Source organism: Pleurodeles waltl, chromosome 1_1 (assembly GCF_031143425.1).
Source record: "Pleurodeles waltl isolate 20211129_DDA chromosome 1_1, aPleWal1.hap1.20221129, whole genome shotgun sequence".
Classification (NCBI taxonomy): Eukaryota; Metazoa; Chordata; class Amphibia; order Caudata; family Salamandridae; genus Pleurodeles; species Pleurodeles waltl.
In genome coordinates, this window is record NC_090436.1 from 84,371,550 (window position 1) to 84,398,906 (window position 27,357).

General features: G+C 46.8%; 1 protein-coding gene across 6 annotated transcripts in view; it reads left to right on the plus strand.

Annotated features, from left to right (window-relative positions):
• UBAP2 (ubiquitin associated protein 2) overlaps nucleotides 1–27,357 on the plus strand; it is a 1,102,091-nt gene that overhangs the window by 1,037,893 nt on the left and 36,841 nt on the right. For all 6 annotated transcript variants that reach the window (XM_069217098.1, XM_069217184.1, XM_069216796.1 and 3 more), the window contains one exon: nucleotides 14,720–14,787. In XM_069217098.1, coding sequence (XP_069073199.1) covers nucleotides 14,720–14,787 — 68 coding nt within the window. The remainder of the gene's footprint in view (nucleotides 1–14,719; nucleotides 14,788–27,357) is intronic.

The window sequence follows — 27,357 nt, forward strand, 5'->3', positions numbered from 1 at the left end:
GTTTTGCTTAGACACTGTAGGGGCATAGTGCTCATGCACATATGCCCTCACCTGTGGTATAGTGCAACCTGCCTTAGGGCTGTAAGGCCTGCTAGATGGGTGACTTACATATGCCATAGGCAGTGAGCAGTGTCGACTTAGTCATTTTCTCCCCACCAGCACACACAAGCTGTGAAGTAGTGTGCATGTGCTAAGTGAGGGGTCCCCATGGTGGATTAAGACATGCTGCAGCCCTTAGAGACCTTCCCTGGCAACAGGGCCCTTAGTACCAGGGGTACCATTTATATGGGACTTATCTGTGTGCCAGGGCTATGGGAAACAAAGGTACAGTTTAGGGAAAGAACACTGGTGCTGAAGCCTATTTAGCAGGGTCCCAGCACACTTTCAGTCATAACTGGCATCAATAAAAGGCAACAAGTCAGGGGGTAACCAGGCAATGGAAGGCATTTCCTTACAAGGGCATATCTGCAAGATCAGATATGACCATGCCATCTATGTCAATTCTAAGACCTAGTAAGTGACAAGGGAAGCCATTTTAAAAACTTGTGCTGGACACTAGTCAATATGTGTCCCCCAGCTACATGATGGCCTCACTGACAAATAGGGATGTTTGTTATCCAACATCTCGTATTGGTGAGCTCACACTGATGCCAGTGTTGGATTCATCAGTACCTGCTCTTAGAGGTGCCCCCTGAAAACCTATTAACTACTGGAGTGTTCACTAACTGGTCCTGACCACTTTAACTCCCCCTGAAACCGCCACCATCCCCCCCCCCCTCATAATCAGTCCTCCCTCCAACCCCCCCCCCCCTCCCCCCCCCCCCAAACCTCATGTATAGTCCAGGACAGGAAGCTTCAACGACCTAGCTGCCTTTGTAATTCAAGTCAGGTCTCTCCAGATGATGGAGATGACCAACCCCACTAACACTCCCGTCCCCCACCTCCACGCCCCGCTCTTGGCCCCACTTTGGCGGCAGAACAGATGAGAAACATAGGCAGATTAGGAGGTGTGCCCACTTCATAACAGCCCCATAACAGTTGAGCTGAAGTGGACACCACTTTTTAATTTCCTCCATCTTTGTTTGGAAGGAATTATTCCACTAGGGTTAGGATTATGCCCATAGAAAAGGGTGAAGTCACCCTAAAGGTGGGCAACCCACAGGCTGCCACCAGGCACACCATGTAACCCCCACTAAACTGAGTATTTAGGTGGCACGGCTTAACACTACAACTGGGCTCTTGATGTTTTTTTTCTTTTTCTGTTTGGTTTCACAGTAGTGCTGGGAAGCCTTGTGGGCAGCCATCCGCTTTAAAAAATCCTAAATAGAAAATAGAATTCAGATCCTGGGGACCTAAGAAGAAAAGGAGAGATGCACCAGCAGAAGAGGAGCATCAGCTGACCAGGGACCAACCCTGGCAGCTTGTCTGCAGTCCTCGACAGACTCTGCCCCCAAAAGACTCCTCATCCTGCAGCTGAACCTCTAGAAACATGGGAGTTTCCCGTGAGCAGCAGACCTGCTCTCCAATCAACTTTTAAGGAAATGGCTCTGCAGCCTCCATAACTGCAAAGAACCCTACACCTGAAGTTGCCACTGCACCTGTCGTCCAGGACCTGCGGTGAAGCAGACCACTGGCACCAATCTCGTCCCCCCAGCTGTCCAGAGTCTGAGTCCATCGTGGTTTCATCCCTCCTGGATTCCCTGAAGTCGCCTCCAACCTCTGCATGCAGCCCTCTTTCCTGCAGCTACTGCAGTAAGAGAACCCAACCCCTAAAGCCACCACTGCACCCATCGCTGCCAGCCCAAGTTGAAGTGGACCCTTGGTGTCAAGGACATCTCCAGCTCCCCTGAGCTCAAGTCCACTGTGGTTTCACCCCTCCTAGACTCCCTGTCGATGCCTGCAGCCTCAGACCTTGGAAACTCAACACCACAGGACAACCTTGCATCCGTCGCCGCTGGGCTTTGGAGAAGAGGACCAAAGGTGCTCCTACATTCCCAAGCACCCCACGTTTGTGACCTACCTGTTGGTTACCCCCGACTGGCCCCCTAGCTGGAGCCTGCAGCCTAAATCCGCAGAGACCAGTCCCCATTGAAATACGTTTGCCACCTGACTCGTACTGCACCTCTGCACCCGGCTGCCCCAGTGCTTCCCGGAGTGACCTGTTGGTATGGTCCTGACCCTTCCCCAACACTCGCCTTAAGTCTAGAAGATTGGTCCCGTGAGTCGACAATGAGTGCTAGTTTGCAGACTGTTTTCCTCCCATAGGTTAACATTGAAAGACTCTGCAATTGCATTGCCATTGAAAAGTATTGATGCTTAAAAACGTAATCACCTGATAACTAAATTTTTGGGTTTAAAGTATATATAAAAAAGAAATGTTATTTTTCCAAATTGGTCTCTGATTTATTCTTTGTGTGTTTCCCATTTTTTGCCACTGAGTACAACAAATGCTGATCACTACCCTCTGATAACCCTAACTGCACGCCCACACTACTACAAAAAATAGCATTATTTCTATCTACTTTTGACTCTGCAAACCAATTGGGGGTCCACCTGTCTCTCTGCACTGCGTACTTCTTTTTAGTGCACCATATTTAACAAGCATCCTACAGCTTAGGACTGGGCACGAAGAGTCTGGTATCCCAAACTAATGAGCATGACCATCATTCCTCCGATCAGACTGCCCCTTTGGTAGGATTTTCTGTCTCAGCAGCAGGGGAGGGTTTGCATCCCAAACATGTCCTGTCTCTACCTTTTTGCGTGGAGATTGAGCAGCAGCAGTTGACAGCTTTTGGTCTTATACCCAAAGTCTGTAATGTTATCTTGGCAGCCAGGCGTCACTCCTAAAATGGTGTACGCCTATTGTTGGCATACATTTATGACATGGTGCACAGACAAGTCTGCTGACCCTCTATGTGCCCCTGTTTCTGAGGTCCTCTTGTTTATACTTTCTTTGTCCCAGCAGGGCTGTGCTTTGGCCACCCTTAAAGGTTGTATATCTCAGCATTTTTTAGATTACCTGCCCCACCCTCTTTAAGTCTCCTATTGTTAGTAGGTTCCTTAAGGGTCTTACCCACATTTCCTCCATCACCATTCATCATGCCCCAATGGGATTTTAATTTGGTTCTGAAATTCCTCACTTGAGCCTCTGCACAATTGTCCTCTCAGGCTTCTCACATTAAGAACAGCCTTCCTTGTGGCCATTACATCTGCCCGCAGGGTGATGAGTGAGCTGCAGGAATTGTCATCTAAGCCACCCTACCATTCTATCTATCCTGACAGTGGTGCTTCTCACATGGGCCTTTTTTCTTAAAGCGGTTTTGCTCTTCCATGTAGGCCAATCCAATACCTTGCCTACTTTTCACACCCTGCCCCCACATTCTTCTAAGGAAGATGAGACACTCCACCACCAAGACCCAAAAAGAGTGTTGGTGTTCTACCATGAACGACCAAGAGTTCCGAGAGGACAACCAAATCTTTGTTGGGTATGTGGGTGTGAAAAAAGGTCAGCCAATGGAGAAGAGAACCATCTCTAGATGGATCATTCTCTGCATTAAAATGTGCTAAGCATTGGCTAAAAAAGCAACCACCAGAGGGTTTGCGTGCTCATTCTACCAGAGAAACAGCTGCAACCACTGTGTTAGCATGCGGAGTTCCAGTCATGGACATCTGTCAGGCGGAAACGTGGGCATCTTTGCACATGCTTACCAAACACTGCTGCCTGGCTAATCAGGTCCGAAGGGAACGGGTACTTTGCCCATTAGGTCCTGCAGGACTTCCTAGCATGATTGTTGTTCGCAGAACCTCTTCTAGGGATGGTATTGCTTGGGTATCTATTCTAAGGTAAAGAATCTGCAACTAGAAGTCTCTATCAGATCAAGAAGTGACTTACCTTTGGTAATGCCTTATCTGGTAAAGACATTTTAGTTGCAGATTCTTTACCTACCCACCCATCCTCCCTGCTCTGTAAAATTATTTCTAGGGACAGGGACTTCCCTTTTGGGTCCCCAGTTTCGACACACCAGTTGTCAGTATTCTTCATGGCTCCGCGCTTATGGTGTGGAAAGTCGTGAAACGAACTGAGGTCAGGGCGCCATGGTGGCATCTATATAGGTCCCACAACGTCATCCGGCACGCACAACACAGACTACAGATGTGGAGCAAACAGATCCCACTTGACACCATGACCCAGGGGTACTGCTCAAGGTAAATCTATGGATCAATACTGACGTGGGGGAAATTTTAAGGTAAGGATTCAGCAAATAGAATGTCTCCACCAGCTAAGGCATTACTGAAGGTAAGTAGCTTGTTCTTTCCTACAACTGCCTCTGACAGGGACTTGAAACGCCTGAAAGCATTGAGGGTAAAAAGGCCTTTTTCTGCAGGGAGCATGGCCATAAATTCCCTCAAAGCCAACTGCCTTTGTGCCTGCTGCAACCATGTCTTGTGGGAAATGGTCCAACTTATTTTTGCTCACATCAAGTACCATTCTAGAATCTTATTGCAAATGGTCAGAATGCTTCTTGGCTCATAATTACATCTGGGCTGGACACTGAGGACTCTAATGCCTCAGTCATGGATACCTCCATTGCAGTGCAACGTCAGAAAATCCAGCTTCTCATTAGATGTCCAAGGCAACCTCATGGACCTCCTTTTTGACGGGATCCGCCTGTTTGCAGATAAGGTTCAAAACCTGCAAATCCTCAGCCAGATCCTAGGCCTTCGACACCCACCGCCAACCAAACACTACCGGTCTTTTTGCTGCCTTTATAGCTTCAGAAGAGGTTATTTTCAGACATTGCAGTATCAACCAGTGCTTTAGCACCAGCCTAAACCCCTAATCTGTCAATACAGCGGGCGTAGTAGAGGAAAGGGCAATGGATCCACGTTGCAGCCTTACTCCTCCTCCACCGCACTAGGAAAGTAGTCCTAGTTTGCTTCCCCAACCTCACATGGAGTGTGTGGGAAGGCGGGTGACCCACTTTCTTGCATCCTGAAAGGCCATTGCTTCGGGTCAGTGGATCATTCAAATTATAGAAAAGGACTACACCCTTCTCTTCATTCAGGTTCCACCACATCCTACCATCCCACCTCCTCCCTCATCTCCACTTCCCAACCACATGGCCATGTTACCACAGAAGGTGCAGCTCTCCTCAAAAGAGCCATGGAATTAATGCCAGAGAAGAAAAAGAGCCAGGGTTGTTACATGTTACTTCCTGGTGCCCAAGGACAAGGAAAGGTTTTAGATGCTGACACTAGCCCAAGTTATATTGGCATTGAAGCTTGGAGCAGAATAGTGTCCTTGGACCTGCAGGATGCGTACTTCCACATCTGTATTACATGGTCTCCTCATAAGTACTTGTGATTTGTGTTGGGTTCTACATACTATCACAAAGGTGATGCCAGTGTTAGAGGTCCATCTTAGTGGGTCAGGCATCCCCATTTTCCCCGCACATGAACCACTGCTTTCTCAAAGGCAGCTCCCCAAAGATGGTATTTGTAAGGAAATGCCTCCTTGGCATGGTTACCCCCTGACTTTTTGCCTTTGCTGATGCCAAGTTATGATTTGAAAGTGTGCTGAGGCCTGCTAACCAGGCCCCAGCACCAGTGTTCTTTCCCTAACCTGTACCTTTGTTTCCACAATTGGCACACCCTGGCATCCAGGTAAGTCCCTTGTAAATGGTACCCCTGGTACCAGGGGCCTTGATGCCAGGGAAGGCCTCTAAGGGCTGCAGCATGTCTTATGCCACCCTGGGGACCCCTCACTCAGCACAGACACACTGCTTGCCAGCTTGTGTGTGCTAGTGGGGATAAAATGACTAAGTCGACATGGCACTCCCCTAAGGGTGCCATGCCATCCTCACACTGCCTATAGGTATAGATAAGTCACCCCTCTAGCAGGCCTTACAGCCCTAAGGCAGGGTGCACTATACCATAGGTGAGGGCATAAGTGCATGAGCACTATGCCCCTACAGTGTCTAAGCAAAACCTTAGACATTGTAAGTGCAGGGTAGCCCTAAGAGTATATGGTCTGGGAGTCTGTCATGCACGAACTCCACAGCACCTTAATGGCTACACTGAAAACTGTGAAGTTTGGTATCAAACTTCTCAGCCCAATAAATGCACACTGATGCCAGTGTACATTTTATTCTGAAATACACCCCATAGGGCATCTTAGAGATGCCCCCTGAAACCATACAGACGACCAGTGTGGGCTGACTAGTTTTAGTAGCCTGCCACACACCAGACATGTTGCTGGCCACATGGGGGGAGTGCCTTTGTCACTCTGTGGCTAATAACAAAGCCTGTACTTGGTGGAGGTGCTTCTCACCTCCCCCTGCAGGAACTGTAACACCTGGCGGTGAGCCTCAAAGGCTCACCCCCTTTGTTACAGCACTCCAGCTAGTGGAGTTGCCCGGCCACGGCCACACTTTTGGCGGCAAGGCCGGAGGAGATAATGAGAAAAACAAGGAGTCGTCACTGGCCAGTCAGGACAGCCCCTAAGGTGTCCTGAGCTGAGGTGACTCTGACTTTTAGAAATCCTCCATCTTGCAGATGGAGGATTCCCCCAATAGGATTAGGGATGTGCCCCCCTCCCCTCAGGGAGGAGGCACAAAGAGGGTGTAGCCACCCTCAGGGCTAGTAGCCATTGGCTACTAACCCAGAGGGTGTAGCCACCCTCAGGGCTAGTAGCCATTGGCTACTAACCCCCCAGACCTAAACACACCCCTAAATCGAGTATTTAGGGGCTCCCAGAACACAGCAAGATAGATTCCTGCAACCTAAACAAGCACTTGCCTCCCCCAGGAACTGTTGAAAATTGCACTGTCTAGTTTTAAAATAGCTTAATGCCATTTTTGTGAAAACTGTATATGCTTTTTTGCTAATTCAAAGTTCCTAAGTGAAATACCTTTCATTTAAAGTATTGTTGTTTGTAAATCTTGAACCTGTGGTTCTTAAAATAAACTAAGAAAATATATTTTTCTATATAAAAACCTATTGGCCTGGAATTGTCTGAGTGTGTGTTCCCCATTTATTGCCTGTGTGTGTACAACAAATGCTTAACACTACCCTCTGATAAGCCTACTGCTCGACCACACTACCACAAAATAGAGCTTTAGAATTATCTCTTTTTGCCACTATCTTACCTCTAAGGGGAACCCTTGGACTCTGTACATGCTATTTCTTACTTTGAAGTAGTACATACCGAGCAAACTTCCTACAGTATTGCGCCGTCTTTAGACAGTATTATCTCTGGGTGTTTTGATCAATGAACCCAAATCTTACGTGCGGCCTCCCAATGTCATAACTGGATACCAGCCTTTTCTGTGTCTTTCCTCCATCCCAGAGAATCAGACATCCAGAAGTTGGTTCCTTTTTCCAGCAACGCTCGGAAGTCCATGTCCTAAGTTTGCTGTGTGTGTTGGCACCCTGCAGCCTCATAGTCATGCATGTATGTTGCACTGTCATCTCCATCGTGATTCCCCCTGGCACTGTGGCAGAAGTGGCTTGGTTGGGGGTGAAAGAAGCAAACCTAACTCATGGGGGGAGGTGCTGACAGATGCCTCCAGCCTAGTGCAGGGAGCCCATATGGAAGGTTGGAAGATCCATGGACACTGGTCTCCGGAGCTGCAGGCGATTCGGCTGACACTTGCAGTCTTACCCCCTCCATCATGGGTTGTTCCATCTAAGTTTTGAAGGAAAATACAACTGCAATGTGGTATGTAAATAAACAAGGTGGAGTTAAGGTCTCACCTCTTTTGCCTGTAGGAATTGAGACTGTGGTTGTGGACACACCGCAAAGGAATCTGTCTCATCCCCATTCACTGATCTAAGACCTCCGCCTACAAGTTTGGAGGTTGTACAGGGACAGCTGAACTTGTTCCCACCACCACCAGAAGTGGTCCACGTTCTCTTGTCCGCATGTCGCTCTTCCACTAAGTTGACTTATTCCAGCATATGGTGCACCTGTGTTGCATGGTGTGTGAGCAGTGGTGTGAATCCCGGGCAGGCCAAATTATCTCAAGTGCTGCAGTTTAGTTTACACTTTCCCTTGTTTAGAGGGAATGTGCCATTCGCAGTGTGAAAGAGCTATTTAGCAGCCTTGTCTGCTTTCCAGTCTCTGCCGGATCTCATGTTTAAATACCTGGTTGTCTGCATTTTCTTGAAGACTCGACCAACATTTTTCCTCCAACTCCCTTTGTGGTTCCTCAGTGGTACTTAAATCTGGATCTTTACTTTCGATACAGACTGCGTTTGAGCCCCTTCACAGTTGCACTCTTTGTATGTCAGTCCTGAAAGCTGTTTTTGGTTACTATCCCTTCTAGAAGTCAGTGTCGCCATTCTTTGTAGATAGGTTGGTGTTGCAAACCGAGGCTGCTTTCCTCCTTAAGTTGGTCAGTTCTTTCCATCTTGTCCAATCCATTTCTCTTCCAACCTGCTATCCTTTACCTCATCCTACAAAGGAGGCCGTACGGTTCCTTGGCCACCAAAAAGATTATTACCACAGGTAAGTCACATTATCTTTCAATATAACTGCTGCTTTTACATTATGCAATGTGTGGTAAGCAACCTAAACAATATGAATGTATTCCTTGCAAGCAGGAGTACGTCGTCTTTGCTAATCCTGCTTGTGATTTAATCCTACACCGCAGGATTTATGATTTTACTCTTAATTTTAGTTCCTCAGCTGAAAACTTTGGCTGAGGAAAATTAAGGTTCGATGGCATCTGTCGCTGTAGATAAGCATGTTTTGCATAGCTCGCCATCTGGTGTTGGGTCGGAGTGTTACAAGTTGTTTTTCTTCGAAGAAGTCTTTCGAGTCACGGGACCGAGTGACTCCTCCTTTTGTCTCCATTGCGCATGGGCGTCGACTCCATCTTCGATTGTTTTTTTTCCGCCATCGGGTTCGGACGTGTTCCTGTCGCTCCGAGTTTCGGAACGGAAAAACAGCTAAATTTAGGAAGATTTTCGTCGGTATTGTTGCGTTCGGGATCGGCGTAGTCAGAATCAACACCAGATCGAAGAGCTCCAGAGCCCTTCGGGGTAGTTTTCGATCCCCGTCGGGGCCTGCTCGGCCCGACCGCGTGTAGAAGAACGCCGATGGAACGGACCCCGTTTCGTTTCTGTCCCAAATGCCACAAAAAATACCCCTATTCAGACCAACACTTGGTCTGTAACCTGTGCCTATCACCTGAGCACAGTGAAGACACTTGCGAGGCCTGTCGTGCGTTCCGGTCCCAAAAATCACTCCGAGACCGTCGAGCAAGAAGACTTCAAATGGCGTCCACGCCGACAGCGCACCGAGAGTTCGAGGTACAGGAAGAGGAAGAAACCTTTTTGATACACGAATCGGACTCCGAGGAATTCGACGATCCACGAACCGTGAGTAAGACGTCGAAAAGCACTCATAAGAAGATTGTCAAGGCCCAGGGGACGCCACTGCCACCAGGCCATGGCTCCACCCATAAATTCGGTGACCGACCGTCGGCACCGAAAAAGTCCCAATCAGTGCCGAGACCGTCCGACTCCGGTCGAGACACCGGCACGCAGCCTTCTCGGGACCGAGAAAGTGCTGGAGACATACATCGACACCGAGATAGCGGTGTAGACACGGCTCGACGCCAAGACAGCGGCACCGATGAAGATCGACGCCGAGATGTTTCGACTCCGAAAAAGAAAAAAGCCACCTCGGAGCCGAAAAAATATGCAAACAGGGTTTCGGTGCCGAAACAACCTGCAACCGACCCAGTTTCAGGCTCTTATACCAAAGAGCAATCAATGACCTCCCAAATGCTAAAGCATAGGTTTGAGGAAGACCTGCAATCCACCGATGTAGACCATACGCAGAAACGTATTTTTATACAGCAGGGGACAGAAAAGATAAGCACCCTTCCCCCTATTAGGAGAAAGAGAAGACTGGAATTTCAGACTGACCAAACACCACAAACAAAAATGGTGAAAAGGGTTACTCCGCCACCCTCTCCTCCACCTATAATTCACGTCTCGCCAGCACAAACTCCATCACATTCCCCGGCTCACACCACCATGAGCCAAGGTGACCAGGATCAGGGCGCATGGGACTTATACGACGCCCCTGTGTCAGATAACAGTCCGGAGGCATACCCTACAAAGCCATCACCACCAGAGGACAGTACTGCATATTCTCAGGTGGTGGCTAGAGCAGCACTATTCCACAATGTAAGCCTCCACTCAGAACAGGTCGAGGATGACTTTCTATTCAACACCCTCTCTGCCACCCACAGCTCCTACCAAAGCCTGCCTATGCTCCCTGGTATGCTTCGGCACGCAAAAGACATCTTTAAGGAGCCGGTCAAAAGTAGGGCAATCACACCAAGGGTGGAAAAAAAGTATAAAGCGCCTCCTACAGACCCTATTTTCATAACTTCGCAGCTGCCACCAGATTCTGTCGTTGTAGGAGCAGCTAGGAAAAGGGCCAACTCCCACACATCTGGGGACGCACCACCCCCAGATAAGGAAAGCCGCAAGTTCGATGCAGCTGGAAAGAGTCGCAGCACAAGCTGCAAACCAGTGGCGCATCGCTAACTCACAGGCACTTCTTGCGCGCTATGACAGAGCCCATTGGGATGAGATGCAACATCTCATTGAACATCTACCCAAAGACCTACAAAAGAGGGCAAAGCAAGTGGTTGAAGAAGGACAGAACATTTCAAACAACCAGATACGCTCCTCCATGGACGCAGCAGACACAGCTGCAAGAACAATAAATACATCTGTGACCATCAGAAGGCATGCATGGCTACGAACGTCTGGGTTTAAACCAGAGATTCAGCAGGCAGTTCTCAATATGCCATTCAACGAAAAAGAACTGTTCGGTCCAGAAGTGGACACGGCGATTGAGAAACTTAAAAAGGACACGGACACTGCTAAAGCCATGGGCGCACTCTACTCCCCGCAGAGCAGAGGAAATTACAGCACCTTCCGCAAAACACCCTTTAGAGGGGGGTTTCGGGGTCAGGCCACAAAAGCCAGCACCTCACAGGCAACACCATCCAGTTACCAGGGACAGTACAGGGGAGGCTTTCGGGGCCAATATAGAGGAGAGCAATTCCCTAGGAATAGGGGAAAATTTCAAAGCCCCAAAACCCCTACAACTAAGCAGTGACTCACATGTCACTCACCCCCTCCACACAACACCAGTGGGGGGAAGAATAGGTCATTATTACAAAGCATGGGAGGAAATCACTACAGACACTTGGGTTCTAGCAATTATCCAAAATGGTTATTGCATAGAATTTCTACAATTCCCTCCAAACATACCACCAACAGCACAAAATTTATCAAAACATCATTCCGAGCTCCTGGAGATAGAAGTTCAAGCACTATTGCAAAAGAACGCAATCGAGTTAGTACCAAACACACAAATAAACACAGGAGTTTATTCACTGTACTTCTTAATACCAAAGAAGGACAAAACGCTAAGACCAATCCTAGACCTAAGAATACTAAACACATACATCAAATCAGACCACTTTCACATGGTCACACTACAAGAAGTGTTACCATTGCTGAAACTACACGACTACATGACAACATTAGACCTCAAAGACGCGTATTTCCATATACCAATACATCCATCGCACAGGAAATACCTAAGGTTTGTATTCAAAGGAATACACTACCAATTCAAGGTACTGCCTTTCGGTTTAACAACCGCACCAAGAGTCTTTACCAAATGTCTAGCAGTAGTCGCTGCACACATCAGAAGGCAGCAAATACATGTATTCCCGTATCTAGACGACTGGCTAATCAAGACCCATTCGTTAATAACGTGCTCACACCACACAAATCAAATCATACAAACCCTCTACAAACTAGGGTTCACAGTCAACTTCGCAAAATCCAACATTCTGCCGCGCAAGGTACAACAATACCTAGGAGCCATAATAAACACTACAATAGGAGTAGCCACTCCAAGTCCACAAAGAATTCAAAATTTCAACAACATCATACAACGCATGTATCCAACACAGAAAATACAAGCAAAGATGATATTACAACTCCTAGGCATGATGTCTTCATGCATAGCCATTGTCCCAAACGCAAGACTGCACATGAGGCCCTTACAACAGTGCCTAGCATCACAGTGGTCACAAGCACAGGGTCACCTTACAGATCTGGTGTTAATAGACCACCAAACTTACCTCTCGCTTCTATGGTGGAACAATATAAATTTAAACAAAGGGTGGCCTTTCCAAGACCCAGTGCCACAATACGTAATAACAACAGATGCTTCCATGACCGGGTGGGGAGCACACCTCGATCAACACAGCATACAAGGACAATGGAACGTACATCAAACAAAACTGCATATAAATCACCTAGAACTGCTAGCAGTTTTTCAAGCACTAAAGGCTTTTCAACCAATAATAGTTCACAAATACATTCTCGTCAAAACAGACAACATGACAACAATGTATTATCTAAACAAACAAGGGGGGACGCACTCAACGCAATTGAGCCTGCTGGCACAAAAGATATGGCGTTGGGCAATTCACAACCAAATTCGCCTAATAGCACAATTTATCCCAGGAATTCAGAATCAACTCGCAGACAATCTCTCTCGAGATCACCAACAGGTCCACGAATGGGAAATTCACCCCCAAATTCTGAACACTTACTTCACGCTCTGGGGAACACCTCAAATAGACTTGTTTGCGACAAAAGAGAACGCAAAATGCCAAAACTTCGCATCCAGATACCCACACAGGCAGTCCCACGGCAATGCCGTATGGATCAACTTGTCAGGGATATTTGCCTACGCTTTTCCTCCTCTCCCTCTCCTTCCTTATCTGGTAAACAAACTCAGTCAAAACAAACTCAAACTCATATTAATAGCACCAACTTGGGCAAGGCAACCCTGGTACACAACGCTGCTAGACCTATCAGTAGTACCCCACATCAAACTGCCCAACAGGCTGGATCTGTTAACACAACACAACCAAACGATCAGACACCCAGATCCAGCATCGCTGAATCTAGCAATCTGGCTCCTGAAATCCTAGAATTCGTACACTTACAACTTACCCAAGAATGTATGGAAGTCATAAAGCAAGCCAGAAGGCCATCCACCAGGCACTGCTATGCCAGTAAATGGAAGAGGTTTGTTTGCTACTGCCATATTAATCAAATCCAACCATTACACGCAACCCCAAAACATGTAGTGGGTTACTTGCTTCACTTACAAAAATCTAACCTAGCTTTCTCTTCCATTAAAATACACCTTGCAGCAATATCTGCATACCTGCAGCCTACCTATTCAACTTCCCTATATAGGATACCAGTCATTAAAGCATTCATGGAGGGCCTTAAAAGAATTATTCCACCAAGAACACCACCTGTTCCTTCATGGAACCTAAATGTTGTCTTAACTAGACTTATGGGTCCACCTTTTGAACCCATGCACTCCTGCGAAATACAGTTCCTAACATGGAAGGTTGCATTTCTCATCGCCATTACCTCTCTAAGAAGAGTAAGCGAGATTCAGGCGTTTACAATACAAGAACCTTTTATACAACAACACAAAAATAAGGTCGTCCTAAGGACTAATCCTAAATTTCTACCAAAAGTTATTTCACCGTTCCATCTAAATCAAACAGTGGAACTTCCAGTGTTCTTCCCACAGCCAGATTCCGTAGCTGAGAGGGCACTACATACTTTAGATGTCAAAAGAGCATTAATGTATTACATTGACAGAACAAAGAGCATCAGGAAAACTAAACAGCTATTTATTGCATTCCAAAAACCTCATGCAGGAAACCCAATATCAAAACAAGGTATAGCCAGATGGATAGTTAAATGCATCCAAATCTAATACCTTAAAGCTAAACGACAACTGCCCATTACACCAAGGGCACACTCAACCAGAAAGAAAGGTGCTACCATGGCCTTTCTAGGAAACATCCCAATGCAAGAAATATGTAAGGCAGCCACATGGTCTACGCCTCACACATTCACCAAGCACTACTGTGTAGACGTGTTATCCGCACAACAAGCCACAGTAGGTCAAGCCGTATTAAGAACATTGTTTCAGACTACTCCCACTCCTACAGGCTGAGCCACCGCTTTGGGGAGATAACTGCTTACTAGTCTATGCAAAACATGCGTATCTACAGCGACAGATGCCATCGAACTGAAAATGTCACTTACCCAGTGTACATCTGTTCGTGGCATCAGTCGCTGTAGATTCGCATGTGCCCACCCGCCTCCCCGGGAGCCTGTAGCAGTTCGGAGGGTACGTTCAACTATTTGTGTATATATTATTTTTACCTTAAATAGGTACATACTTAGTCACTCCATTGCATGGGCACTATTACTACAATACAACTCCTACCTCACCCTCTGCGGGGAAAAACAATCGAAGATGGAGTCGACGCCCATGCACAATGGAGACAAAAGGAGGAGTCACTTGGTCCCGTGACTCGAAAGACTTCTTCGAAGAAAAACAACTTGTAACACTCCGACCCAACACCAGATGGCGAGCTATGCAAAACATGCGAATCTACAGCGACTGATGCCACGAACAGATGTACACTGGGTAAGTGACATTTTCATTTCAGCTCCTGAGCTTATCTCTTGCAAATATATAAAAGCAAGGTATGGCCTTACTTAAGGTTACACCAGTAAAACACTTTGCTTAAACTCTGCATTGAAATAACTACATATTGTTTTGTTGCAGGTGTTTCAGTGAGCTCAAGTAACTCAGGAGTGCCTGATATCAGTGGATCAGTCTACAACAAGACTCAGGTATGCTGCAAAATAAGTGGCAGTGTTCAGTGCCAGAGTAATGATTTTCATTGTCCTAGGAAGTGTACATCTGGAACAGGTGTGTACTTATCAATTCTCTAAGATTCCTACATTGAACCCCTTCCGAGACTCCAGTCTGAACGTGGAATTTGTTTTTGACCGTTGTATATCACTGGTATGAGGTGGCCACATTTCAGTCCATGTTGTCTTGTGGCTGCACCAGAATGACGTTGAATGCCTTTTAATAGATCATGTGTCAGTGACATTGCTTCTTTTTTTCTCTTTTGGTGCTGTTGAGTTAGTCAACAGTTTTAGTTGATACTTTTAGCTTTTTTTTCTGGGAGGAAAAAAACGATTTTTGACATTGTCAACCCTAAAGTCATTTGGTTTCAAACCACATGACACTTCTTGATTGTTGTTCCTGCCAATTGCATCTGCTGTCGACTCGGGATCATGATGAGGTGTTATTTGACCAATTCCAAAAAACACTTTCCACATGTCTAGGCAGAAACATGTCAAACTTTTTATGACCTCATTGAAAAAAGTCCATATTGTTCCTTAGACTTCTATCATTTTTGCTTCTAAGCTGCATGCTACGCAGTGTTGGACTCTGCTGTTGGTACAAGCTACATCAAATCAATATATTGTTAACCTTCAAATATTTCTAGTTTCATGCTCACCTTCCAGATTTTATGAAATGTCTACATGGGTATGGGAAATAAAACTTTATTTTTGTCCTTAATGTTATACAAAGTTGACACATTCCAGTCTGCACTGAGTATGTAAGTTATACTTTCAGTGGGATCATGAGGAAGAATGCAGTCTGGTGTGTCAGCATTTTAAGTTTAAATGCACTATCCCAAACAGTTGCGATTGTGATTGAAGGTGTGATTTTTACACCACCACTGACTCAAAACATCCAGGCAAAGTAGCTCAAGGGGCATATCAACATAGTAAGGCTAATAAGGACTTCTACAGGTCTTTCTGGGTACCGAACCCTGGAGTAAGAAGCAGAGTCTTCTAATGGTCAAGTGTCTGTAATAGAATTTGCAGACACACTAAAGCAGAAATACAAATGTACTGAAACTCCGTTTTAGATTAAGAAACTCCCACCATCAGTACAAGAGGCATGAACACATGTGACACGCTGAAGGAGCTGAGCAGACTTACTGTATATCTCTACCTTGGTCATCTACGACAAAAGGAGGGTTGGCCCCTGAAAACCGATTTGACGCTTAGAGGATTGGCCTAGGAAACAGGTGTTTGATACTGCTTCAGAACAAAGGGAGTTTTCACCCCGAAAAAACCCTCAATATAAGAAGGGGCCAGAGTTCAAAAGTAGTGATTCCTCAACACTGTCAAGCAGCATATAATCAGGTTAAAGCAGAAAACAAGTTTACAAACAAAATGAAACGGGTCATATTTGTAGCAAGACCTCAGAGGAGGGCTCATAGACATGGCCTTATAAATCAATTGATCGTCATGTACTCTCATCTTTACCACACAGACACAGGTGATGATCACCATGAACAACCATACGAAGAGATGGTCCCATGTTCTGAAGACAAATTAAGTACTAGGTGAAGTCTAATAATGAAGATGGTCTAGAGCAAAAAAGCTATTAAAGTGTGCCCGAAGACAAAGCTTTGGCCTACCGTGCTGTAACTCTGGCAGTAGAACCAGATGAGGAACATTGTTTAGAACCAAAAGTACGGTCCCCTATTTCCCCAGGTTAAACTACGTTTTAAATCAGCTGCAGGAGCATGGTGTATAGTACTCAATTTTGTTAGTGTTTTTTAGACTTTATATTTAATTTATCCATTTGAGTATACCAAAACATTAACAGTTCGTCCATGGCAACTGGGAACAGCATGATAACATTATTTGTTTCTCCGCCTCCAAGGGAAAAAAAACGGTTTCATTATAGTGATAGAATGAAATATGGTAGTAACTTTAACTGTCTTTTACACTCTCCTTATTACTGTCCGTTCTCTTCCCCTCCACAGGGTATAAAAGATTTAGCACAACATGCCACATGATAGTTCTGCTGTTCCCCATGTGTACAAAGTGCAGACTCCAGCCCTTCTGGCACTACTAGGACAACCTCTAAATTTTGTCCTACCGGTTTATACATTATATGGCTGTGCCTTTGGAGATTTATGGGTGTATTAGCGTGTTATGAACCTGCTTTGTTCCTTATGTACTAGTGCACCCACCACTCTTATCAGGTGATTCACCAACAGTTTTTCTAGTAGCTTTGCAGCTAGGCTTAGCATGGAGAGTAGTCTATAGTAGCCCAGGAGCATTGAATTTCTATCTGGCTTCAGCGTTATAACTATGATGACTGCTTTCATTGCCTCTTGGAAGATGCCCTTGAACTTGGCCTTGTTATATATTTCTGATAGTGTATCCAGAAGGCTAGCCAAAAAGGAGTGATAGCATTCTTAAGGGAATCCATATGTAGTTATAATTCCTCTTTGGCCTCTGAGGATAATCACCAGACTTTAACCTTATCTAACAAGAGTCTAATTGCTTGTACATTATTATGAAATGGTACTTCAAATAAGGTTTCTAAACACTGGGCAAATGTTTCATTAATGCATGTTTAATAGTACACATTAGAATGTAAGTATAAAGCTGCACCTCAGGATCTCATTTATATCTGAAGTCATGTGCCTCTGATTCCATGATGGTTCACACAGTCCGTAATATGGTAGTAAAGAGACCATAGAAAGCCCATATCAAGATTAAGAAAGTTGAAATGTGGTAGTGGTGCTGCAATCCGGTGGCACATTGCAAATTATTAGGCACTCCTCATTTTCTCTCTGGTTTCAATGGACAGAAAAGAACATCCTCTAGCATCTTGTAGAATAGTATCAGAAAAAGGGTGAGACAAATGTGCTGAAAGTTATTTCAGATGTATGCATTCCTTGCTCCTTAAATGCAGTTGCTGTGGAATGCTGTCAGATCACCACCTATATCGTTTTGTGTCATTCATGGCTAATTCTCATTTCCAGCACTGATTTGGAGCAGTGACACCTACATTTACTTTACATTGGAGAACATTTGTTATGCACATGTATAGATAACTCAAGAAAACGTTAAGATGCACCTAGTTCAAAGGGTGTTCTCCAACACTGGAATATTCATGTTCTTGAATAATTCCCTGTCAGTTTGGGTGTCCAGGTCATTAACATAGCAGTAAACAGTGTACAAATATACAGCACAAAGTATGCATTGTAAAAAGGCCATGGGAAAAGACCTAAAACATAGTATCTTCAGTAGCACATTCACCTTATTTTGAAAGAACTCCAACTTCAGCCGGTGAAGTGGAAGCTTAAGCTCTTTTACTTCCCCTCGAGACCACCATAGGTCAGATTTCTACTGCACACGTCGTGTGCGAGGGAGCCCCTGGCAGAGCTTTACTCTGGCCCTTGGGTGACTCTGATAGAATTTCTATTTTGGTCTGCCCTGGGTTTGAACCACCCATGTATTCAGCACTGGGGTACTCTGTTTTTTTTAGGGAAGGTTACTGTATTTTCTGAACTAGGAAAATCGTTTGATCTGACAACCAACTGTCGCCGTGGCTCACAGAGAGGTTTCTATTTAAACCTTGTTCATCTTGTGGTAACAAGATTTAAACAGGTGACCCACGTTTTCAGTGTATTTATTGCCTTTATTCAAATCATAAGGCATCAGAGTGTAGTATTTGTAGGACTCAACTAAAAGTCTTAAGGGCAGAGAAAGGAGATCGGCCTTATTCCTTATGAATAAAGAGAATTTTCCTTCTCCTGAAGGAGATGCCCCCTCTTCTGGGGAGGATTCTGTGAAGTGTCCCTAGCACTTCCAGAAGGCAGCGTACAAGAGGAGACATGTAAAGCTTCCTGAGCATGTTTTATTTGGTATACTGTTTGCAGCCACCTCCTGTGGTAACTCTCAGAATATAAGCATACCTCTACACCAGGCCTCACCAGCGGGTAGCTCATGAGCTACCAGTAGTTATCCAGCTCCCTGTGAGTAGCTCTCCTGTGTGCAGCCCAGCCTACTGCTATAGAAGCTTTTGCTTGGTTGAATTATTATACATATGCCAAAATTATAAAGCATATATTTGAAATGAAAATGCGTGCATTTTCAGTACTCATAAGGTGCTGTTTGGAGAAAAATGGTTGAACCATTAAAATGAATTTAAATATATTATTTGAGTTGGAAAGATTTATTATTCACATTATTACGCTTGTGCCAGGGGCGTACAGCTATGCCTAATATGTATTGCTTATTTAGAGGCATTCAGCCCTGCCTAATGCTCCGATGTGATCACTGCTGACAATCTTGGATGGGGTGATCACTACTTCATCACTATATATCAGTAGCTTGGGGTGATTTTTATTTAATATAAATTGATCTTCTTACAGAAGAGGCTGGAGACGCCTGATCTACACACTATAAAGGGGATCAAGCTGCCGTAAAGAAGAAATCCTCAGAAGACCTGTCTTCAAAGGAAACATCGTCAATGATGAGATCTCTGCCCCCGTTGACAAGACTGATGAACCGTTGATCTACATCGATGGCCAGTTTTTCAACAGTAAACTCAAGAATAGATGTTTTTTCACCATTAAAGGTGTCAAATTTACCTCCAGCTCAAATAATGCAGACAGACCTAGAAGAGGGAGGCTTGTGGTCATGCCTCGATGACAGCTTACCGCCCAACCAAATTGGTTGTGAGATTTTGGAGGCGAAATGGATGATGAGTTTTACAGTGAATATGTTTATCTGCAATCAAAGTCTCAAACTGTTCAAGTTGATATGAAAGAGAAACCACCAAGATATTATAGGGAACCCAATGTCCAAGTGCTGATGGCCTTTTTATCAACGTTGCAACAGATGGATTCTTTCAATAAATTATTACCACAGCAACCAGAGGATAATCCTAAAATGGTGGTGTAGGAAAGTAGCACATTTCTGACATAGTAACCCCCACTTTTTTGCTTTGTCTAATGTTTGTACAGTAGTACAGCGGGATTCTGCTAACCAGGACCCCAGTGTCTTGTGTTCTCTCTCCTAAATTTAGTTAGTAACTTTTGCATGTTACATGGGTTCACCCTTATGCCAAATGTAAGTCCCCTAGTATACGGTACTTGGGTATGTAGGGCATTGGTACACCAGGGGTCCCCCGTGGGCTGCAGCATGTACTGTGCCATCCATGGGCGCCCATGCAAACTGTGACACAGGCCTGACAGAGCCTGTGTGAAATGGTACATGCACCTTTCACCCCAGATATAAGGTTTACCATATATCACGGTGTAGGAAGTTGGCTCTGTATGTGCTATTTCAAAGTAAGGAATAGCATGCACAGAGTCCAAGGGTTCCCCTTAGAGGTAAGATAGTGGCAAAAAGAGATAATACTAATGCTCTATTTTGTGGTAGTGTGGTCGAGCAGTAGGCTTATCCAAGGAGTAGTGTTAAGCATTTGTTGTACATACACATAGACAATAAATGAGGTACACACACTCAGAGACAAATCCAGCCAATAGGTTTTGTTATAGAAAAATATCTTTTCTTAGTTTATTTTAAGAACCACAGGTTCAAATTTTACATGTAATATCTCATTTGAAAGGTATTGCAGGTAAGTACTCTAGGAACTTTGAATCATTACTTTAGCATGTATACTTTTTACATAAAACACAATAAGCTGTTTTAAAAGTGGACACAGTGCAATTTTCACAGTTCCTGGGGGAGGTAAGTTTTTGTTAGTTTTGTCAGGTAAGCAAATCACTTACAAGTCTCAGGTTTGGGTCCAAGGTAGCCCACCATTGGGGGTTCAGAGCAACCCCAAAGTTATCACACCAGCAGCTCAGGGCCGGTCAGGTGCAAAGGTCAAAGAGGTGCCCAAAACACATAGGCTTCAATGGAGAGAAGGGGGTGCCCCGGTTCCAGTCTGCCAGCAGGTAAGTACCCGCGTCTTCGGAGGGCAGACCAGGGGGGTTTTGTAGGGCACCGGGGGGGGACACAAATTAGCACAAAAAGTACACCCTCAGCAGCGCGGGGGCGGCCGGGTGCAGTGTGCAAACACGCGTCGGGTTTTCAATGGAAGTCAATGAGAGATCAAGGGATCTCTTCAGCGTCGCAGGCAGGCAAGGAGGGGGCTCCTCGGGGTAGCCACCACCTGGGCAAGGGAGAGGGCCTCCCCTGAGTTGGTTGTTCTCCACCAGTCGAGTCGGGGTCGCCGGGTGCAGTGTTGCAAGTCTCACGCTTCTTGCGGGGAGTTGCAGGGGTCTTTAAATCTGCTCCTTGTAACAAAGTTGCAGTTCTTTTGGAGCAGTGCCGCTGTCCTCGGGAGTTTCTTGTCTTTTTCGAAGCAGGGCAGTCCTCAGAGGATTCAGAGGTCGCTGGTCCCTTGGAAAGCGTCGCTGGAGCAGGTTTCTTTGGAAGGCAGGAGACAGGCCGTTAAGTCTGGGGCCAAGGCAGTTGGTGTCTTCTGTTCTTCCTCTGCAGGGGGTTGTCAGTTCAGCAGTCCTTCTTCTTGTTAGTTGCAGGAATCTAAATTCTAGGTTCAGGGAAAGCCCTTAAATACTAAATTTAAGGGTGTGTTTAGGTCTGGGGGGTTAGTAGCCAATGGCTACTAGCCCTGAGGGTGAGTACACCCTCTTTGTGCCTCCTCCCAAGGGGAGGGGGTCACATCCCTAATCCTATTGGGGGAATCCTCCATCTGCAAGATGGAGGATTTCTAAAAGTTAGTCACTTCAGCTCAGGACACCTTAGGGGCTGTCCTGACTGGCCAGTGACTCCTCCTTGTTGTTTTCTTTGTTTCCTCCAGCCTTGCCGCCAAAAGTGGGGGCCGTGGCTGGAGGGGGCGGGCAACTCCACTAAGCTGGAGTGTCCTGCGGTGCTGTGACAAAGGGGTGAGCCTTTGAGGCTCACCGCCAGGTGTTACAGCTCCTGCCTGGGGGAGGTGTTAGCATCTCCACCCAGTGCAGGCTTTGTTACTGGCCTCAGAGTGACAAAGGCACTCTCCCCATGGGGCCAGCAACATGTCTCTAGTGTGGCAGGCTGCTGGAACCAGTCAGCCTACACAGATAGTCGGTTAGGTTTCAGGGGCCACCTGTAAGGTGCCCTCTGTGGTGTATTTTACAATAAAATGTACACTGGCATCAGTGTGCATTTATTGTGCTGAGAAGTTTGATACCAAACTTCCCAGTTTTCAGTGTAGCCATTATGGTGCTGTGGAGTTCGTGTAAAACAGACTCCCAGACCATATACTCTTATGGCTACCCTGCACTTACAATGTCTAAGGTTTTGCTTAGACACTGTAGGGGCACAGTGCTCATGCACTGGTGCCCTCACCTATAGTATAGTGCACCCTGCCTTAGGGCTGTAAGGCCTGCTAGAGGGGTGTCTTACCTATACTGCATAGGCAGTGAGAGGCTGGCATGGCACCCTGAGGGGAGTGCCATGTCGACTTACTCATTTTGTTCTCACTAGCACACACAAGCTGGTGGGCAGTGTGTCTGTGCTGAGTGAGGGGTCTCTAGGGTGGCATAATGCATGCTGCAGCCCTTGGAGACCTTCCCTGGCATCAGGGCCCTTGGTACCAGAGGTACCAGTTACAAGGGACTTATCTGGATGCCAGGGTGTGCCAATTGTGGAATCAAAAGTACAGGTTAGGGAAAGAATGCTGGGGCCTGGTTAGCAGGCCTCAGCACACTTTATATTCAAAACATAGCATCAGCAAAGGCAAAAAGTCAGGGGGTAACCATGCCAAGGAGGCATTTCCTTACACACGGTCACTGTTCTCTGAACCTATAAGTGACCCCTAAGGGAAGCCCTTCATCCCAAGGGCAGGGTGCCTGGTTGTCGGTGTGAAGGTACCCCTGCATGAGCAGAGGTTTCCCTAACATCCACAGTCTGTTTTCTTGGCTTTGTAAGTGCGGGGAAGCCATCTTAAGGTATGTAGTGGACGCTGGTCAACACGAGATGTCCAATTACATAATGGCTTCAACGAACCTAGGCATGTTTGGTGTCAAACATGTTAGAATCATGCAACTACACCAATTCCTATGCTGGTTGCACGAAACCATGTACTCTGAGGTTCACTAGGGGATCCCACAAGTCTGCCTGTACAGCCTTTCAGAGTCTGCATGCCAACCTGTGCTGCTGCCAACCCCAGAAACTGTCCTGCCCTCCTGCTGCTGAGCCTAACTCGAGCAGGGGAAGGCAGAACAATGGATTTCCTCTAGAGGAGAGGTGTTACCATCTACCCTTTAGAAATAGGTGTCTGGGGTTAGGGTGCCTCTGAGCACCACCAGACTGCTTTGAAGGGCACATTGTGGTGGCCTCCTTGCATAAACTGGTTTATTCGAGTGAAGGAGCCCCTGGCTTAGCTCTTGCACAAAACCCATTCAAAGGACAGGGAAGTTACCAACCCCACTGTCCAGCTCCTCCCCTACGGAAGTGTCCAGAGCTTTGCCAGGGGGCCACTTGATTGTGGCATCTTGGAAATAAGATGAGCAGAGGCCTCCTCCCTCCTCACACCCAACCATGGGTGGATCACTGCAGTAAGTTTCCAAACCCCTTCTTCGGTTATGTGGGGCTCCACTGAGGGTGGGACCCTAGATTAATCTGTGGATTAAGCTGAAGGCTCATCTGCAGGGACATTTTAGAAGCCTGGACAGTGGAACTGCTGCTGATCTTAGCTGGGACACAAGACTGCATCTAGTAAGAGGGCTCCTATTGCAACTTTCTCCCTGTGCATTTCAAGGACTCAGCAACCTCCATGGCCATTCATCCTCCAGAGTCATAAGGACCTGCACTTAGGAGAGGAAGAAACAATCTCCCTTGGAGTGAAGGAATCACGTCCCTGCATTGGCAGGCAACTCAACGTCGACACCTGGTTTGTGGATCCTGCTGTCCCACTGATTCTCCAAGGCTTTTCAACACAGGTGGTGGTTCTGTGGCCCTCCAGAGGTCTGACCTTTCGTCTTTGCATCGGAGAAGTCGAAGGTCCCTCGCTGGAGCTGACTGGCTGGAACCCCGGTGCAATGCATCTGTTTGTCGTTGCCAAGGCTTGTTGGCTCTTCAGTCTGAAGACCTCCTGGCTCCAAGAAGCCCAGGCCTCCAGCACTGCACAACTCCAGAAATGATGTCCTCACTGAAGCTCCTGCGGCGTGGGCACCCCTCTTTGCTGTGGCCTTCCTGGGACACCCCGTGCCTGCTGTCAGAGGGTCCTGCTGGGGGCTACAATGATTCCTGTTTGATCTCCTGCTTGCTCGGGGCTAGCCCTCACTTACCTGCAAAGGTAGAGTCTCCTGGACTTTGCTGGTCCCCAAAATCCTGCAGCACTCCGGGCAATGCTTTCTTGTATTTGTCAAGGCTTATTGGTGGTTCTGCTGACCACTGACCCCCTCTGCAATCTGGCGACCGGTGAGGGACAGCTTGGGGACAACTGTGATCCTTCTGCGTCGCCTGGACTCCACAGTTGCACTTCTTTGACCACTGTCAATCAGGAAAGCATATATCAGAAGGGTGGGCATTGTCCCCTGCACTGCCTGGACACCCCTGGGTGGTCTGGACTCTGTCCATTCTTTCCTTACGTCCTCTTCTTCCGGGGCCTACGCCTGCGATCCACCAACATGGTCCAGGGGTCACAACAGCAACTGGACAACAGAGGTCCCCATTGACTTCAGCTGGAGGTTCTGATACGACTTCACTCCAATGTAGTTACTCAGCTTCTCTGGTTATCCACGGGTGGGGACACTCTTAAACCTACCTTGTCCCAACAGGTTTCCTCTGGGTCCTTTGGGAAGGTTCTTAGAACATGAAAACTCCAATCAAGACTTCCCTGCGTTATCCTATGGACACCGACTTGGGGTTGCAACAAATGATTTCCTGTGGGAGAGGGGTCCAACCTCCTCTTCCTTGTAAATAGGTATTAGAAGGCTTCCCAGGCCGCCGGTTTGCTTTGAAGGGTACATTTGGTGCCCTCCCTGCATAATCCGGTTTGCACCAGTCCAGGGACCCCTGGTTCCTGCTCTGGTGAGAAACCACACAAAGGACAGAAGTGACCACTCCCCTCTCCAGCTCCTCCCCTAGGGAAGTGCAGAGAACTCTGCCAGGTGGCCACTTGATTCCGCCATCTAGGAATCAAGATGGGCAGAGGCCCCTGGGAGCATTTGTCTGGTTAGTCCAGATGGGTGACATCCCTGACCTCTTCTGATAAGTGGGTCACTGCAGTAAGTGTCCACCCTCCTTCCTGGGTTATTTAAGGGCTCTCCTGAGGGTGAGACCCTAGATTCGACTGCAAGACTTTAGGAACCCTCCTGCAAGACACTTCTACCTGGACACTGGACCTCTGTCATCTTTGCTGGAACCAGAAGCAAGTCAGTAACCAGTAGGATGGCTCCTACTGCAACTTTGTTTCCAGGTTCTGCAAAGGCTTCTGCAAATCCACGGCCTTGCATCCTCTAGAGTCACAAAGTCTCTGCCTGCACTTTGGAAAGCAAGAAGGAATCTCCCTTGTAGTGAATGAGTTACTTTCAAGCATCTGCCTGCACCTCAGCGACCAGCTTGTGGATCCTGCTGTCCCACGGTCTCTTCAAAGCTTATAACACAGGTGGTGGATCTGTGGCTCTGACCTATCATCCTTGCAACTGGGAAGTCTGTGGTTCCTTGCTGGTGCTTCTTGGCTGGAACCCCTGTGCATCTGCATTCTTCAGGCATGTTGGCTATTCAGTCAGAAGACCTCCTAGCTCCAAGAAGCCCCTGCCTTCAGCACTCTCCATTTCCATGAAGGACGTCCTCTCTGCAACGTGGACATCCCTCTTTGCTGTGCCGTTGAGGCCTCCCTGCTGCAAGAGGGTTATTCTAGGTACTCCACAGATTCCTGCTGGCTCTCCTGCATGCGGAGGCTGGACCTGACCTACCTGCCAAGGTTAGGTCACCTTGACCTTCCTGGTCCCCCACAAATCCTGCAAACTCTTTGCAATGCTTCCCTGCATTTGCCAAGGCTTGTTGTTGGTCCCACTGACCCCTTAGCAACTCACTGACCGGCGTGGGACAGTTGGTGGACTGCTCCTTGGATCTTCCTGCATCGCCTCGACTCCACAGCTGCACTTTTTAGTCCACTGTCCTCAAGAAAGCATCTCCAAGAAGGGTGGGCATTGCCCTCCTGCACAGTCTAGACATCTCCTGATGGTCTGGGCTCTGTGCCCTCTTTCTTTAGGTCCTCTGCTTCAAGAATCCACGCTGGGGTTTCCCCATCCTGTTCCATGGGTTGTGGCAGCACTTGGACATTTTAGGTCCCCATTGAATTCAACAGGAGTTTCCAACACAACTTCACCCTATGCACCTGGGCTCCCTGGTGTAGGTACTCCACTGTTCTGGGTATCCACAGGTGGGAGCACTGTACAGTCTCCCTTGTCCCAACGAGTTTCCTCTGGGAAGGGTTCTAAAACGCAAAAACTCCAACCGCGACTTCTCCATGTTAGCGTATCATCACTGACCCGAGATTACTACTCTGCACACGGGCATCTGGGCAATCCTACCTACTTACCTTTGGGGTTTTAGTACTTCCAGGTGGTTGTGTGGGTTGGGAGTGATTTTCAATACAGTCCGGAACGGTATTCTTTCCGTCTTTCTATCATTGTCAATATTGTTTCTATTGCCTATTCTTCCATCCTTTCTTTCTGTTCCATTTTACACCCGGAATCAAATTTCAGCCCTTCGAGGCAGACACTGTCTTCTTGGGCCTTCACCGAGCCTACTACTTCCATGTGACATTTAACTATGCAGCCCTAATGGACCAGAATCTGTTTTGGTTTTGCCCTCTCCCACTCACAATTTCCACACATCGACCACCACCAGGTGTGTAATTTGTGTATGCCCCCCCTCCCCCAGCCACAACAACGAACAGACCTGCGAAGCGTGCCATTCATTTCGATCAAAAAAGACACTTAGAGATCGAAGAGCTCGTCTGATGGAAATGACATCTCGAACTCCAGATGACACACTGGACATCTTCGGCGACAAGCATGCACAAGAAGAGTTGGAGCAGGAGTCTGCCTTCTCTATTCAAGACTCGGACGTGCCGAGAAACTTATTTGAATGCCCCGCCTTCCGGCTCAGCACCAAAAACCCAAGAGAAATCTTCGGCATCAACCTCCAGTACCTCTACTTTGGCTCCAACACAATGGAAGATATATGGTGCTTCAGTGCTGACTAGTTTGGTACCGACCACAGCACCAAAAAAGAAAACTCATCCATACACATTTTCGGCACCAGAAATATCCCAGGCACAAAAGACATCAGAACTGAAAATCTTAGACTTTCAGGAATCCAGGATGGTCTGGACCCACCACCCTTTCACTGGTGAAACCTATTTTGGAAATTATGGATGCTTATCAGCGCCAAATTCAAGAGGAAACCGGGTGGATTAGAACATCACCTCCTCCCCCTTTAAAGAGGAAACTAACTTTCCAAGAGGCTCTTGATTTTTGTTCTGACTCCAAAAAAGACTCCATTTATTACTCAACCCTCTCCACCTACTTCTCCACAAAATACTCATCCACCAACATCTCC